General features: G+C 38.8%; 1 protein-coding gene across 2 annotated transcripts in view; it reads left to right on the plus strand.

The window, feature by feature from the left end:
• The window catches only part of LOC130920450 (transcription activator BRG1), a 33,046-nt gene extending 16,962 nt beyond the window's left edge, over window positions 1-16,084 (plus strand). The window contains exons 22-33 of one of the 2 annotated variants that reach the window (XM_057843683.1): window positions 1,450-1,496; window positions 1,577-1,743; window positions 5,925-6,088; window positions 6,161-6,421; window positions 6,522-6,599; window positions 9,986-10,204; window positions 10,288-10,553; window positions 10,899-11,007; window positions 11,165-11,266; window positions 13,853-13,985; window positions 14,065-14,204; window positions 14,356-16,084. In XM_057843683.1, coding sequence (XP_057699666.1) covers window positions 1,450-1,496; window positions 1,577-1,743; window positions 5,925-6,088; window positions 6,161-6,421; window positions 6,522-6,599; window positions 9,986-10,204; window positions 10,288-10,553; window positions 10,899-11,007; window positions 11,165-11,266; window positions 13,853-13,985; window positions 14,065-14,204; window positions 14,356-14,391 — 1,722 coding nt within the window. In that variant the 3' untranslated portion in view covers window positions 14,392-16,084. The remainder of the gene's footprint in view (window positions 1-1,449; window positions 1,497-1,576; window positions 1,744-5,924; window positions 6,089-6,160; window positions 6,422-6,521; window positions 6,600-9,985; window positions 10,205-10,287; window positions 10,554-10,898; window positions 11,008-11,164; window positions 11,267-13,852; window positions 13,986-14,064; window positions 14,205-14,355) is intronic. The other variant, XM_057843682.1, reaches the window with a different exon arrangement.
• Window positions 16,085-17,484: the final 1,400 nt, after the last annotated feature.

Genomic DNA, 17,484 nt, shown 5'->3' on the forward strand with positions numbered 1-17,484 from the left:
CAATTAACGCATTCGCGGTACGACTCATTCACGCATTGCCGCAAACAGCCTACAATGGCGCCGTTTTACTTATATACAGAGATAAAAGGCAGAGTGGAGTAGATACAAGCATTCATTGGGTCCGTGCTTTTACTTGGGAAAAGCTTTGTCACCGCTCCCACAGCAACTATAAATATTGTAGGAAGCGATGTGGGGAAGAATGACAGGAGTTGATCTTTTTCATAACACCCTGTAGTGTACCCACCGCAGAGAAGATATAGCATTTTCAGCCACCACACACAGTCATGGTTGCACCACTTCCCATCATGCATTTGGGCAGAACAGTTAAGTTGCTACAGTATCATTTACTGAAAGTTCAACAAATACACTAGATGGCAATATTTAGTCACAATATACAAACTCACATTTATCCTTTAAGAATTACAAGTCTTTCTATCCCTGGATCCCTTTCACAGAAAGAATGTTAATAAAGTTAATGCCATCTTGTGGATTTATTGTCATAATAAACAAATACAGTACTTATGTACAGTATGTTGAATGTATATATCCGTCTTGACTTATGGTTCCATTCCAACTATAATTTACAGAAAAATATGGCATATTTTAGAGATGGTTTGAATTGCGATTAATTACGATTAATTAATTTATAAGCTGTGATTAACTCGATTAAAAATGTTAATCGTTTGACAGCCCAAGTTAAATGTACACCTTGTGCTTAATATACTGTATACATAACACAATAAAACAGAATTGTTGTAGAACTCAAAATGTTGACTGGACAGTTATGGACTATTCACATTAAATCATTAGTAACATCAAATATTACACAATACACCAAAGTATATCAGTAGCCGTGTCCTTAAGTCTTTCTGATAGTTTTCCCCTGACCTTTTTATTGCAATAATATAATGAAAACCTGAAATTATGGCTTTTAGTGTTGGCCACCCCAAGATTTTAAGTGGCCCCATCTGGCCACCCCTATGAAAAATTTCTGGAGGCGCCACTGACTCAAAGCCACAACGTATCATCACAGCACAATTAAATTTGTACCTGAAGCCGTAAAGTTCGAAAGCCAATTGCGACATCGCACTCATAAGAGATGCATCTTTTGCCCAAAAGATGGCGCTGCCGCTTTCACAATCAGGTCGCATTTTCTGTCCTAATTTTTGGATTTTCAAAATAATTTTCCGAACTAAATGGGGGCCTACAGAGATTAAACCCATCTAAGAACACTTCTAGACACATTAATCACAATTGTGTAAAATTTCGTCAATCCGTTCAGCTGTTTGGAAGTCCATTGGTAACTAACACACATACACACACACACACACACACAGACAAACTTCTGCTTTAAGTTCTAAGTATAGATACTGTAAACAGAATTACAAATTATTTCCCCTGATCCTGTAGAAAGTAACTTTCTGACAAAGTTTAACAATTCCTTTCTAGGAATCCTTCTCAGAACATTTAGGCTTTTCTGGCGGAATAGTACAAGGGTAAGTGTTAATTGTAACTCACGTTCTGTAAAAACACATGCATGAAATACATCATCTGTAATCCTTTTTTTTCTTTTCAGCCCTGACCTATATCGAGCATCGGGAAAATTCGAGGTGTTGGATCGGATCCTCCCCAAACTGCGGGCGACAAACCATAAAGTGCTGCTCTTCTGTCAGATGACCTCACTCATGACTATCATGGAGGACTACTTTGCCTACCGTAGCTTTAAGTATCTGCGTCTGGATGGTAAAACCCAAATTCTCTCTCATTACTGTATTTTCCCCATTATAAGACGCATCGGAGTATGAGGCGCACTTTCAACAAATGGCCGATTTTAAAACTGTTTTCATATAGGACACGCCACATGATAAGGCACAGTACTAGTAGTAGTAGTGGTTGGGAATTCACTATGCATCCACTATATAGAGCTGCACTAAATTGAATGTCATGCCAATGAGATTTTAAGGTGCACTGTCAGCTTTTGAGAAGATTTAAGGATTTTAGCTGCGCCTTATAGTGCTGAAAAGGGTGGGAAGACACAGTGAAGATCAAAGATATTTTCTCAACAAATTGGACTATAAGCCGCTACTTTTATCCTTCATTTTGAATCCTGCGGCTTATCGTCCAGTGTGGCGTATTTGTTGATTTATTTGGGTTAATAGGTAACATTTTCTTTGACAGCAGCCTCATAGTCTCATAATCGTGACATGACACTATCATGGGCATTAATGCCATTATGAATTATGTCACTAACTCCATTTATGTCCAGCTCAGATCTTTACATCCATTCAAAACAGATAAATTGGCTAATGACACATAATGACATCTGTCATAAGCATTTATTAATGCTCATGGCAGTGTCATGTCATAATTATGATGGTCTTATGACAGTCTTATGGCGCTACTTCCAAATAAAGTGTTACCAAATACCATAACTAGCAATTAATGAAACAGCTGGAACAGTAACTGAAGAAATAATTAGCACAGAACATGAGTTTGATTGTTATTTACATCTGTAGCGCTGCAATGCATGTTGGATGACAACAGTGTTGACAGCAAGTGGCAGCAGAGGTTAACCATCTGCCCCAAGGGAGCAGTGATGGCCAAATGAAGCTTCCTGCAGCAATGAAACAATTAGCTGCAAAGCTTCATGGTGGTTCATTTGATCTTATGATGCCGCTGTTAGATATAGTGTTACCGGTTAATATCTTTTGGTATAAATATCCCATAATACAGTGAGGACAGCTGCAGCTTATAGTCCTGTGCGGCTCATATATGAACAGATGCCATTTTCGTGTCAAATTAGGTGGGTCGCGGCTTATAGTCCGGTGCACCTTATAGTCCGAAAATAACGGTAGTTTTACAGATGTGCAATAGTGCAGTGTTTTTCAACCTTTTCTGATCACGGCAAGTTTTTACATTGGAAAAAATCTCGCGGCACAACACAAACCAAAAATGTTCTAAAATTACATTATATAATATTTAATCATAAAATTCATTCATTCATTTTCCGAGCCGCTTGTCCTCACGAGGGTAGCGGGGTACACCCTGAATTGTTGCCAGCCAGTCGCAGGAGCCAAAGGAGATAAACAACAACTAATTATAAAATAATATCTTAATATTTATACTTACTGTGTGATAAAACAGGGAGGATTGGCGGTCATCACCTATTGATAAAATGGAAAGGACACTTTCGTGTATATGGACACTTGACGAGTAATCAAATGATGTACCGTAGACGTGCCGGGGTCCACATTGTCACAGACCGCAAGGTGGCTGATGGCGAGAAATCTGAGCAGTTCTTGAATGTGACACAAGCAATACCTAGCTCATCTACACAAGACCGCAACCTTCTACCTACAGTGGGGCAAATAAATATTTAGTCAACCACCAATTGTGCAAGTTCTCCTATGTGAAAAAATTAGAGAGGCCTATAATTGTCAACATGGGTAAACCTCAACCATGAGAGACAGAATGTGGAAAAAAAACCTGAAAATAACATTGTTTGATTTTTAAAGAATTTATTTCAAAATTAGAGTGGAAAATAAGTATTTGGTCACCTACAAACAAGCAAGATTTCTGGCTGTCAGAGGTCTAATTTCTTCTGACGAGGTCTAATGAGGCTCCACTCGTTACCTGTATTAATGGCCCCTGTTTTAACTCATTATCGGTATAAAAGACACCTGTGTTTTACCCATGTTGACAATTACAGGCCTCTCTAATATTTTCAAGTGGGAGAACTTGCACAATTAGTGGTTGACTAAATACTTATTTGCCCCACTGTACTCCTTCCTTCATACTGCAACTCCGCCCGGCGACGTAAAAAAAAAAAAAAGCGATATTGGATAATTTCTCGTGGCACACCTGACGATTGGCGGTGGCACACCGGTTGAAAAACACTGCAATGGTGAAGAAAAATGTAGGTAAAAGCCAGTTTTTCCAGGAAGTGGCCACATCAGTTAATTTGATCAATGCTGCTACTACTTTAGCCAATCAAATGCATGTATCCCAGATTCGTCACACATTATCACATGAACCTGTGCTCAAGTCTATCAGTGTGTACTATGTACCTGGCTACGACTGTCATAACAAAACAGATGCGCGCGCAAGCAGTGCCATTTTTTCGTCTTCAAAGATTACCTTTTTCAATGATCAGAGTTCTAAGGAATCCACCATTTGCATTCATAAACTGTGAGCAACTGTCTTTAACGTGAAGGATATTTATACTAGGTGTTGTCTTTCCCTTTAAAGGCATCTTGTCAACAGATGTAAGTGCATAACACTAAAACAAATCACCTTTGTTTGGAAAATGGTACACATACTAAATTGTCAGGGGAATTAAAGAGATTTCATGGTCATTTTTTGGAAATTTGGGTAAAATGCAATTATTAGGATTTTGTTTGCAAATATGCAAGCAAATAATGTTGTTATACATATAGTTAAGGCCTTTATGGTGATGTTAACCAATTCCTATTCATTTTTGTTGATTCATTAATATTTATAATAGTGGAATATTTGCCTTTTTTTTTTTAAATTCTTGGAATTTAGCATTCAAGGACATGTCTTGATTGTACACCAGGGTTGAAAGTGGGCCAGAACGGTCTGGAACACCTTTCTGGTAAAAGATTTGGGGGCGGAACAGTGCTATAATCTCGAAAAAAATGACGCCAACTGTCAACCCCATGTTTAAAAAAAGAGCCCTGCCACGCCGCCACACACGCATCTCCAATAAGAACAATCTACTAACGCCAGATTTACATACACAAGGGTTAACAGCAAGCCTAATAAAGTGTGTGTGTAGCGTAATCCGTTTCCACCGATAATTGTGATTCATTTATGCTACGTACTGTAGTTCTTCCCAGCGTCTCTCCTGGACTCTGCTGTCCGTTCAATTGGCTGACATACAACGGAAAATTTATCAGATCTTTAATAGAAAGGAAAGAGTTGATGATGTTTATTTTATTTTATTTGGGAGGTTCAGAACATCTTCCATATTAAAGTGCACTTTGGACTTATTTTTGTTCATTTATGTAAGGTAATGTACTTATTTATTTTGTTATAATTAAAAAAAGTAAAAAGAAGTAAAAATTTCACTGTGCATAATATAAGTAATTTGTACTTATTTCTTGTTAATGTATGTTACTTATATCTATATTTTTTTTTAAAATCGATGTTTACATTATCTTCAATTTTAATGTACGTCCTATGTTCTTGAATAGTTAAAATTGAGGTTTTGGAATTTAGAATTTACATTTGACAAAAGGTCTTTAGAATTTAGATTTGACAAAAGGGAAACTAAAAATAAGATGGAGTTTTAGATAGAATTCTATAAATCAGTGAAAAAGTACAAATTGAATGGAAATCACTTTCTCATTGATGCCTCGTTTCAGTGTAATACAGTAGCCTAATGGATGTGTGAAACCTTTCATTCATTCATTCATTTTCCGAGTCGCTTATCCTCACGATGGTCACGGAGGTGCTGGAGCCAACCCCGGCTAACTATGGGCAGCATGCGGGGGTACACCCTGAATCTGTTGCCAGCCAATCACAGGGCAAAAGGAGACGAACAACCATTTGCGCACACACTCATACTAGGGACAATTTAGAGTGTTCGATCAGCCTACCATGCATATTTTTGGGATTTGGGGGGAAACTGGAGTATCGGAGAAAACCCAACATGCAAACTCCACACAGGAAGGCCAGAGCCCGGGATTGAACCCTTGATCTCAGAACATTGAGGCGGATGTGCTAAGCACGTGTGTGTGAAAACTGTTGTGGTTTATTTTGTGTTATACTGTATTGATAACTGAGCCAAAAGCAGGTTTTGCATTTCGGTGGTTTTAGGAGGTTAGACCCCCCCACCCTTCATAGTAGAGTAATAGTAACAAAAATAATAAGATGTTTTTCTTCACGCTTTGTCCTACCAGGTACTACAAAGGCTGAAGACAGAGGAATGTTACTAAAGACCTTCAACGATGCCGAGTCTGAATATTTCATTTTCCTCCTGAGCACTCGAGCGGGAGGCCTAGGACTCAACTTGCAGTCTGCCGATACTGTCATCATCTTTGACTCGGATTGGAACCCACACCAGGTTTCACTTTATTTTCATATCATTCATGTAGGGTTAGTGTGAATAAAATATTTAATTTTATCTTGTCCGCAGGACCTGCAAGCCCAGGACAGAGCTCACCGCATTGGCCAACAAAACGAGGTGCGCGTGCTGCGCCTGTGCACGGTCAACAGTGTCGAGGAGAAGATTTTGGCTGCCGCGAAGTACAAACTGAACGTAGACCAAAAGGTGATCCAGGCCGGCATGTTCGACCAGAAGTCGTCCAGCCATGAGCGCAGGGCCTTCCTCCAAGCCATTTTGGAGCATGAAGAGCAGGACGAAGTCTGGGGACAAGACGTGTGTCTACGGTTGAATGTGTGTGCGTGCACCAGCAACACAACACTTTTGAGACGTAGTTTTTCAAAAGGTCTTATTGTTTATTCTCTGCTTGCCAATGTCGGTCTGGTGTATTCAGGAAGAGGACGAAGTTCCTGACGACGAGACGGTCAACCAAATGATCGCCAGAAGCGAAGAGGAGTTTGATCAGTTTATGGTTAGTGTTTATTTGCGCAAAACAAACACCAGCTGTATTCCCTCAAGGGAAGGAAACAAAAAGAATCACTAGACAACATAACTGTTAATTAGTGGTGTAATATGATTGTTTTTATAATGTTTGTTTTTCACATCAATTTAGTTCGCTGAATTTTATGTGGCAACAGAAAAAAAAATGTTGTTTGTTCCAAGTTATATTCCAGTAACTTTCAAGTTAACAAAATTAATTACTTGACCCCAACTTCATTCTGATTACTGGAATGTCCAACCTGGTTTGTTAAGTAAATGAAAATATGATTAAAAGGAGACATTAAAAACAAAAATCACAATTTGAAACAGTTTCAAAGGGTCTAAATATCACACCTTTAAAGTTAAAGGTTAGTAAGTAGACCAAATAAAAATACTTGACCAAAAAGAATGCTTTTTAAAAATATTAAATAAGTCTGGAGTATCCCCTAAAATTCATTTTTTTTCTCTTCTGTCAGCAGTAACAGCTAGCTAAACAGTTAGCTTCTACTCCTGAGAAAAAGCTAGCATTACTACGGATTTGCAATGCTGCTACCTACAACCCTGTTACTATGGTTATGCCACATTGTTTGAATATTAAAAAAAGAAATTATGTAATACATTTTATTATTGATCTGTAAGCTGAGCTAATCAGGCCTTTGATAGTTCGTTATCTAATATTTATGAATACATACATTGCAGGAAACCAGAGAAATGAAGGCCTTTTTTCCAAGAATTTTGAAGCCAAAAATGTCCTCCAATTCTACAAATACTCTCAAACATTTTTAAGTCAAAGTATACCTAAGGGTATACTTTTCACATGCTATTATACCTAAGGGTATACTTTTCACATGCTATTAATTTATAGACAGTGAAGGAAATAAGTATTTCAATACCTTGCTATTTTGCAAGTTCTCACACTTAGAAACCATGGTGGTGTCTGAAATTTTCATCGTAGGTGCATGTCCACTGTGAGAGAGGTGACCTTCAAAGAAAAATCCAGAATTCACAATGCATGTTTTTTTTAACAATTTATTTGTGTGATACAGCTGCAAATAAGTATTTCAACACCTGTCTATCAGCTAGAATTCTGACCCTGAAAGACCTGTTTGTCCACCGTTTAAAAGTCCACTTCCACTCCATGTATCATCCTGAATCAGATGCACTTGTTTGAGGTCGATAGCAGCATAAAGACACCTGTCCACTCTAGGGGTGTGACAAAATATCGAAATGTTGCTATATCGTGATACTTTGTATCCCAAAGGATTATTGATATGCGCCTGCCAAGAATCGAGATGTCGTTTTAAAAAGGTGTCAATGTCTAAAAAAAATAAAATTAAAAGGAACCAACAAGTTGCTACCAAAATCTTCCACCATAAAAGTGTCTCAGTTAAGTCTAAGGCTGCATTGACAGTGCTCGACGCCCAATCCATTTAGACTGGGAACGTTCGTTCGCTCGAAACCAGAGCATTCACAGTCATTCTGTCCGATTTTCAAGGCATTTACAGGTCATTTCTTGTTGAGTTTGAGTCATTGCCTATTTATTTGGGTGATTCCCAGGTCACTTCCTGTTCTATAAATCAAAATAAACAGGAAGTGACCTATAAAATACCCCAAAATCAACAGGAAATAACTGAAAATCAACAGGTAACTGACCTTAAATGGCCAAAATTACCTAATTGCCTGGCATTGGCTGCCATTGACGGCCATAGACTTTCAATCCGTTTGAAGTGGGAGGGATGGCAGCGAATGAACGAATGTTCATTCGCTGCCACCCTCACAGTTCAAATGTATTGGACGTCTACTAGTGGTAAACTCATTCCAATTCACAGCAAAAGCTTGTTTTTTCTGTTTATTAGTTGTTTGTAGGATATCCTAGAATTATTTCCTGACCAATGTATCGATAATCGTTGTATCACCATATCGTCAGATCATCGTTATCGTGAGCTTTGTATCGCAAATCGTATTGTGAGGTACCAAGAGGTTCCCACTCCTATTCCACCCCATACAATCAGTAAGACTCAAACTTGTAACGTGGTCAAGACTAAAGAGCTGTCCAGAGACACCAGAGACAAAATTGTTTACCTCCACAAGGATGGAAAGGGCTACGGAGCAATAGTCCGGCAGCTTGGTGAATAAAGGTCCACTGTTAGAGCAATCATCAGAAAATGGAAGCTAAACATGACGGTCAATCTCAATTGGATTTGAGCCACATGATCCTAAGAAAGGTGAGGAATCAGCTATGAACTACATGACAGGGGTTAGTCAATGACCTGAAAAGAGCTGGGACCACCGTTTCCAAGGTTACTGTCATAAATAAGGTTACTGTCATGGTTCATGCATGAACCAGCACATGTCAAGGCCCGTCTTAAGTTTGCCTACGAGCATTTGGATGATGCAGAGGAGTTGTGGGACCAAGTTTTGTGGTCAAATGAGGGTAAAATAGAAAATTTTGGTCATAATTCCACGAACTGAAGAAGAATGTTGAGTGCTATCTCAAGAACACCATCCCTGCTGTGAAGCACGGGGTGGTAGCATCATGCTTTGGCTTTTTTTTCTTTCTGCGCGTGGGACAGGACGATGCACTGTATTAAAGAGAGGATGACTGGGGCCTTGTATTGTGAGATTTTGGGGAACAACCTCCTTCCTTCAGTCAGAGCCCGGAAATGGGTCATTGCTGGTTCTTCCAACATGACAATGAACCGAAGCACGCAGCCAGAAAACCAAGGAATGGCTCTGTAAGAAGCATATCAAGGTTCTAGCATGGCCTAGCATGTCTCCAAACCTAAACCCAATAGAAAACCTTTGGAGGGGGCTCAAACTCTGTGATTCTCAGCGACAGCCCAGAAACCTGACTGATCTAGAGTAGATCTGTGTGAAGAATTGGGCCAAGATCCTTCCTGCACTGTGTGCAAACCTGGTGAAAAACTACAGGAAAGGTTTGACCTCTGTAATTGCAAACTAAGGCTCATGTACCAAATATTAACATTCATTTTCTCAGGTGTTCAAATACTTATGTATTTGCAGCTGTATCACACAAATAAATCGTTAAAAAAAACACATTGGGATTTCTGGATTTTATTTTTTGGATTATCTCTCTCACAGTGGACATGCACCTACGAGGAAAGTTTCAGACCCCTCCATTCATTTTTAAGTGGAAGAACTTGAAAAAATAGCAGGGTGTTCAAATACTGTATTTATATTCTTCACTGTAATACATTTGTTGTTAACTTCAATTGGCATTGTGCTGCCCCTTCTTTTTAAGTGTTACAAAAAAGACATTTGGATGGCAAAAAAACATGAGTCACAGCGCTACAGAAACATTCATGCTGATTAAGCTTGTCTAATGTGAAAAGGTATGTGGTTTTTATTGTCTGGCAGCGCATGGATTTGGACCGCCGGCGTGAGGAAGCCCGCAACCCTCGGCGTAAGCCTCGTCTAATGGAGGAGGACGAGTTGCCTACCTGGATCATGAAGGATGACGCTGAAGTTGAGCGACTCACCTGCGAGGAAGAGGAGGAAAAAATGTTTGGACGAGGTTCCCGCCAGCGGAAGGAGGTTGACTACAGCGATTCATTGACGGAGAAGCAATGGCTCAAGGTAATTGGAGGAAAAGGGGCGGGGAAGAAGAAGGCGGGTTGGCGAGGCAGAGGGTCGACTGACTCTCGGATTTCCATCCCGAGCAGGCCATCGAGGAGGGCACGCTGGAGGAGGTGGAGGAGGAAGTGCGGCACAAGAAGACCACTCGAAAGAGGAAACGGGATCGGGATCTGGACCTCCCTGTGCCCTCATGCTCTTCAGGAGGAAGAGGACGAGGAGACAAAGATGACGATGCAAAGAGGCAGCGAAAAAGGGGGAGACCACCTGTTGAGAAGATATCGCCCAATCCTCCTGCCCTCAACAAGAAGATGAAGAAGATCATCGATGGTGTTATCAGATACAAAGATGGGTAAAGAAACCTACTGATTTTGATTCAAATGCAATCACCAAACACGTTCTAATGATATCCATCTCGTAGGCTGTATAAAAAATTCTCCATTTTGAGATCAGGCAAAAATTGTATATGAATTTTGAATGTAATCTGAACATTCAAAATCAAAGTTTCCCATCTCTTTCTTCCTATAGGTTTGATGTACAGTACTTCACTTATACACCACTAAACTAAATGTTTGTCAGCGTTCCCATTATCTACTTTAGCATACGTATACTCAAATAGTATTCTATTACTCTTAAGTCCCATACAGTCATGAGTTGGACCTATGTTGTCTCATCCAAATGATGTCACCTCTCATAGTGCAAGTGGACGTCAACTCAGCGAGGTGTTCATTCAATTACCATCTCGCAAGGAGTTGCCCGAATATTATGAGCTGATTCGCAAACCAGTGGACTTCAGGAAGATCAAGGTAATAGCACAATGTCGCTTTCATAGAATGAATTCCCTAATTGGCTGCCGCTGACAATGATAGACGTTCAATCCATTTGCACTGTTTAAATGGATTGGACGTCAATCGCCGTCAGTGTCAGCAAATGAGTTCAAAATGAATCTTTTATGAACACTAGGAGAGAATTCGAGGTCACCGCTACCGCAGCCTTGCCGACCTGGAGAGAGACATCATGCTGCTTTTCCAGAATGCACAAACCTTCAACCTCGAGGGATCACTGGTGAGGGCCAGTTGTTATATCTAGAAATCTATATCGATAGATAGATTTAGAACTAGCGGGTGTGACAAAATATTGAAATGGTGATATATCGTGATACTTTGTATCACAAAAGGTTATCGACATGCTCCTGCCAAGAATCGAGATATCGTTTTAAAAAGGTGTCGATGTCCAAAAAATAAAAAGGAACCAACAAGTTGCTACCAAAATCTTCCACAATAATAGTGTCTCAGTTAACTCTAAGGCCACATTGACGGTGCATGACGCCAAATCTATTTAGACTGGGAATGTTCGTTCATTTGAAACCAGACCATTCACTGTCATTCTGTCCGATACTGGTCATTTCCTGTTTGAGTCACTGCCTATTCATTTGGGTGATTCCCAGGTCACCTCCTGTTCTGTAACTCAAAATAAACAGGAAGTGACCCATAAAATACCCCAAAATCAACAGGAAGTAACTGAAAATCAACAGGTAAATTACCTTAAATAGCCCAAAATTACCTCATTGCCTGGCATTGGCTGCCACTGATGGCCATAGACGTTCAATCCGTTTGAAGTGGGAGGGATGGCAGCCACCCTCCCAGTTCAAAAGGATTGGAGGTCTACTAGTGATAAACTAATTTCAATTCACAGCAGAAGCTTGTTTTTCTGTTTATTAGTTGTTTGTAGAATATTCTCGAACAATTTCCTGCCGAATGTATCGATAATCGTTGTATCGCCATATCGTCAGATCATCATTATCGTGAGCGTTGTATCGCGTATCGTATCGTGAGGTACCAAGAGGCTCCCACTCCTATCTAGAACAGTGGTTCTTAACTGGAGTTTGATTGAATCCCAGGGGTTCATTGCGTAAGCCTCAGGGGTTCGGTGAAGGTTAAGAAACGCAGAGCCCTATTTTGTACGCTGACTAAATCTAGGCAAAGTGGGGTTTTAGACCAGGTTTTTGACTGGTTTGTCCTCAATTTACAGGCTTTACTCCATTTCTTTCCATTGCTAGCCTTCTATCTAATGGAAGGAGAAATCGGTTTGCTCGGTGGAAGGTTGACTCGCACTCGGTTGGCAGCGTGAACTGCCTAGATAATAGCGGTGTGCCAATACATTGATTATCAGATTCATCGAGATTTGACTCGTGACATTTCGATTACGATTAATAAATGTTCCAAAATGATTATTTTCTATAATCACTTAATGACAGGAACACTACCACTGCTCGCAGAACAAAAGTAAAAGACACGCCTGCCGTCCGGACACCTACATATAAGAACGCACAAGGTGAGGATGGCGGCAACAGAAGTTACTGAGTGAGAGATTTACTCCTCAGGATTAAAAACTAACATTTGGAAGCATTTTGGGTTTTATCAACATGACAATGGAAAGGGCATTGACAAAGGTTACTCCGTATGTAGAACGTGTAAAACCAGGATTAAATACAGCGATAACGCTACAAAAATGCTTGTGATAATCGATAATACCATGATAATCTTTCAATAATCGAATCGTAGCACCCCATCCTGAATCGTAATCGAATCGTGGGATACCTTACTTAGCACACCCCTAGTAGATAATTATATTAAAAAAAAAAAAACATTTGCATCATTTTAAGTCTTGAAAATAGCATGTGATGCAAGGATGCGACAAAAAATGAGAATGTAGACATGAAAACAGTGTGAAATGAAATTAGTTTTATGTAATTTATAGGGGTGTCAAACGATTAAAATTTTTAATCGAGTTAATCACAGCTTAAAAATTAATTAATCGTAATTAATCGCAATTCAAACCATCTATAAAATATGCCATATTTTTCTGTAAATTATTGTTGGAATGGAAAGATATATACATTCAACATACGGTACATAAGTGCTGTATTTCTTTTATATAACAATCAAGATGGCATTACCATTATTAACATTCTGTTAAAGCGATCCATGGATAGAAAGACTTGTAGTTCTTAAAAGATAAATGTTAGTACAAGTTATAGAAATGTTATATTAAAACCCCTCTTCATGTTTTCGTTTTAATAAAATTTGTAAAATTTTCAGTCAAAAAATAAACTAGTTGCCCGCCATTGTTGATGTCAATAATTACTTACACAATGGTCATGGGTGCTGAAGCCTATAAAATCAGTCACACACAAGCGCCAGCAGAGGGCGGCAAAACTCCGAAAAGCACAACAAGTACACCTTTCACTGTGCTGTCATTTTAATCTGTTTGAGCGGGGCATTTGTGCGTTAATTGCGTCAAATATTTTAACGGGATTAATTAGAAAATTAATTACCGCTCGTTAACGCAATAATTTTGACAGCCCTAGTAATTTACCAACGTGAAATACAAAAAAAAAAAATTTTTTAATTATTTGTAGTAAATAGGAAATCTGGCAGAAATTTTAACAGGAATTCACTTAGATGTTAGCTTGCTAGGTTTTGAATTTGTAAAAAAAGACAAAAATAAAAATGGCTTTATGAAATTCCGAAGGGTTTGGTGAATGCATCTGTGAAACTCGTTGGGTTCAGTACCTTTAGCAAGGTTAAGAACCACTGATCTAGAAAAATAACAATGATACTGATGTTTCCTGCCGTGTGACATGAGCAGATATACGAGGACTCCATCGTGCTTCAATCGGTCTTCACCAGCCTGAGGCAAAAAATCGAAAAGGAGGAGGAGAGCGAGGGTGAGTACAGCGAGGAAGAAGAGGACGAGCAAGATGACGGTTCAGAGTCTGAATGTAAGTATAGTACTGTACTTTTTGTCTGCATTTTTATAGCTCTATAGGCCTCTAATCCTTGTTTTGTGTGTGTGTGCAGCCCGTTCGGTCAAAGTCAAGATCCGACTGGGCAAGAAGGAGCGAGGCGGCGATCGAGGGAAAGGACGCAGCAGACGATCGGGACGCACCAGAGCCAAACCTGTGGTTAGTGATGACGATTCTGAGGAAGAACAGGAAGAGGTAATTTAATCTGTGTTTATTGGGTACACTTTCATATCTCAAAATTGTATCTTTACTGGGCTCATTCAATTCTGTTAACCTGAAAATGAATAAATAATCATACACAGATTTGTTCTAATTATCTACATGTATTTGTGTTTGTGTTCCACAGGAGCACTCCCTAAGTGCCACTGATGACGAGTCCTGAATTGCACTTTGATGTGAGAATGTAAGAGCGAGGTGGGCTACAAAAATATATTCCGCCTGCTCACACATTTAAAGTACATCATAAATAAATTAAACCTCCATGCACCTATAAACACAAAGGGCATAAAACACAAGGGATTGCTATAATGCAAATGAAAAAATTTGGCCAAGGACTTTATTATGGGTGTACCTTTCCTGAATTGGCTCACTTTTAGCTTTTTAAGCCTTCATTTTAATAACAGGTCAGTAATGAGATGTGTATTTACGAGCTGTAGGAATCATATTAAAACTGAGGCGATCGAATGATTGCTTCCTGCCCCTTCCAGTGGAAATGGATTGGACATCTATTGCTGTCAATTGATGTTTTCAATGTCTATTTCCCTCTGTTACTAACTACCACAACATATACTCTGTAAATGAGTTAAACTAATAATGACTTTTTAATAGATTTCCACTGTCCCTGAAAGGTTTAACTGGTAATCATTTGAAAGCATAATCATGTTAAATTCCTGGCCCAAGAATTCACAGCACATTAACCCTTCAATTATACCCTCCTACCCAGTATTTCATACGAAGATGCCCTAATTCTGGGTTTCTAAGTGTATAAAAAAATAGGTTATTGGCACTTAGTTAAACCTTCATGAACTGTTTACATAAACAGTGAGGAGTCTCTTCTGCTCTGCCCCAATACTTACTAGCTTTGAAGTTTGAACATGCCAAATAGTGAGAATTGACTTCATATGAAACTACATTTTATTTTGTCTTCACACGGACTACTGGCATTTTTTTTTATTTTTTTTTATAACTTACATAGGTGTTCATAATAGTGTGTACTAAGTTTACATTGTTGAATTTTTTCATTTGACAGTACTTCTTCTTGAGAACAAGCTATTAAGCGCTGAGGAAAAAAATAAGAGTTAAAAAAGGCACAATATGGAACAATTCCAATGTACAGTATATTTAGATACAAAATGCTTTGTATTTAAGGGGTTAAGATGTAACTAGATTTTCAAAAATGATCTTATCTGGCCAAAAGAATTCTGAGACCACTAAATCCAGTAAACACTGAATGTATCCAGAAAATACTTTCAAACTGCCAAAAAGCAACCACCTTCCTCAGCCTGTGTACATAATTTGGTCAATTAAAAACCAACGTACACTGCTATATTTGGGTTGGATGTTGAGCCTTAAAAACACTTCTCAGAAATTGTGAAGTGACCAAACGCAGTATCTTGACAGATGGTTAATGGAGGACGCGCTTCACGTACGTATTTTTGCATCAAAATAGCCTTGATGCTGCTGCTTGCATGTCTTGTAGCATTTCATAGAGTACATTAAACTCTTGATCCAACGAATATCTTAAACAGCAACTTTTTCTTCCCCTGTATTTCGTGACTATAAGTTGTCAAAAATTTTCCTTGTACTTTTTATGTTAGTTTTTGATTTCAAGACAAAGGACCAGAGGGACATTGGCTCCTCTCTGCTTTGAATGCCTCATGGCCAGACAGTGTTGGATATTCTGTGTGCAATTTGTTTTGGTGACTTTTCTTGAGAACTGTACTTCATTGTAATTTTGTTATTTATGGTAGGTAGTCAAGAACATGCAGCCAAAGCATCAACACTTCCATGTGTGTGTGTTGTGTTGTCGTTGTCACTGGAAAAAACATTGTAACAATAAATTAAGCGTAAAAGTGTTTCTTTTAATGTTTGTGTTATTGGGTGTTCTTCCGTCTGTAGCAGTAATTCTTAACCTTTGGTGCCATCACTAGGGCTGGAAAATAATTTCAGTATTATAAAGCTGGGCCCCAAGGGACCAAGGGCAAGGCAATGATGTTTTGGTTTCTGCACACTGAGTAGTTTTGACTGAACCTAGACTGAACTCTCATGTGGTGTAAGGGATTTGACAACTATTTCTGATTGAACAAAATAGCCTCAACAATAAATAGTATTTGTATTTGCATTTTATTTAAGTGGGTGCATTTTTTTCTTTCCACCTGATCAACTCATCCTTTTTTGAATTTTTTTATTTGTTATTCATTTCAACCCCAACACCTAATGCCTTTTTTTAGCTTTTAAAACTTGGATGAATTGGACTTACCGGTAGTTAGCTAATGTAAACATTAAAAAAAAAAAAAAAAGTCAACACAAATCATAATATCAACACACAAATAATGAAATAAAAGAACCAAAGTCATTTCTCTCAGTTTTCAGAAAACTTAAATATTTAATTAAATAATTATCCAAATCATCCAATTAATTAATATTTAACTTAAATATGTGATATTTATTATTATACTGTAAGGGTAGAATTGATCTGTTCAAATGAGGATGCGGGAATTGTTTTTACCAGAAATATCCAATGCAATGAGGGGATGATATACAGTGGTATGACAAAGTATGTGGACCTTTTGGAGTTTCTCACCTTTCTGCATAAAATCATCATCAAATGTGATCTGATCTTTGTCAAAATCACACAGATGAAAAAATGGTCTGCTGTACCTAAAACAACCTAAACATTCATCGGTTTTCATATTTTAACGAGGATCGTATGCAAACAATGACAGAAGGGGGGGGAATAAGTTAGTGAACCGTCACATTTTTCATATTTTGTAGCCCCCCCCCTGGCAGCAATAACTTCAACTAGACGCTTCCTGTAGCTGCAGATCAGTCTGGCACATCGATCAGGACTAATCTTCACTACAAAACTGCTGTAGTTAAGTCAGATTCCTGGAATGTCTGGCATGAATCACTGTCTTTAGGTCATGGCACAGCATCTCAATGGGGTTCAGGTCTGGACTTTGATTTGGCCACTCCAGAACGTGTTTTTGTTCTTCTGAAACCATCCTAAAGTTGATTTACGTTTGTGTTTTGGATCATTGTCTTGTTGCAGCATCCATCCTCTTTTTAGCTTCAACTGTCTGACAGACGGCCTCAGGTTTTCCTGCAAAACATACTGATGAACTTTTAAATTCATTCTTTCATTAATGATTACAAGTTGTCCAGGCACTGAGGCAGCAAAACAGCCCCAAATCATGATGCTCCCTCCACCATGCTTCACGGTGGGGATGAGTTGTTGATGTTGGTGAGCTGTTCC

This window comes from Corythoichthys intestinalis, chromosome 8, assembly GCF_030265065.1.
Source record: "Corythoichthys intestinalis isolate RoL2023-P3 chromosome 8, ASM3026506v1, whole genome shotgun sequence".
NCBI classification, from domain to species: Eukaryota; Metazoa; Chordata; class Actinopteri; order Syngnathiformes; family Syngnathidae; genus Corythoichthys; species Corythoichthys intestinalis.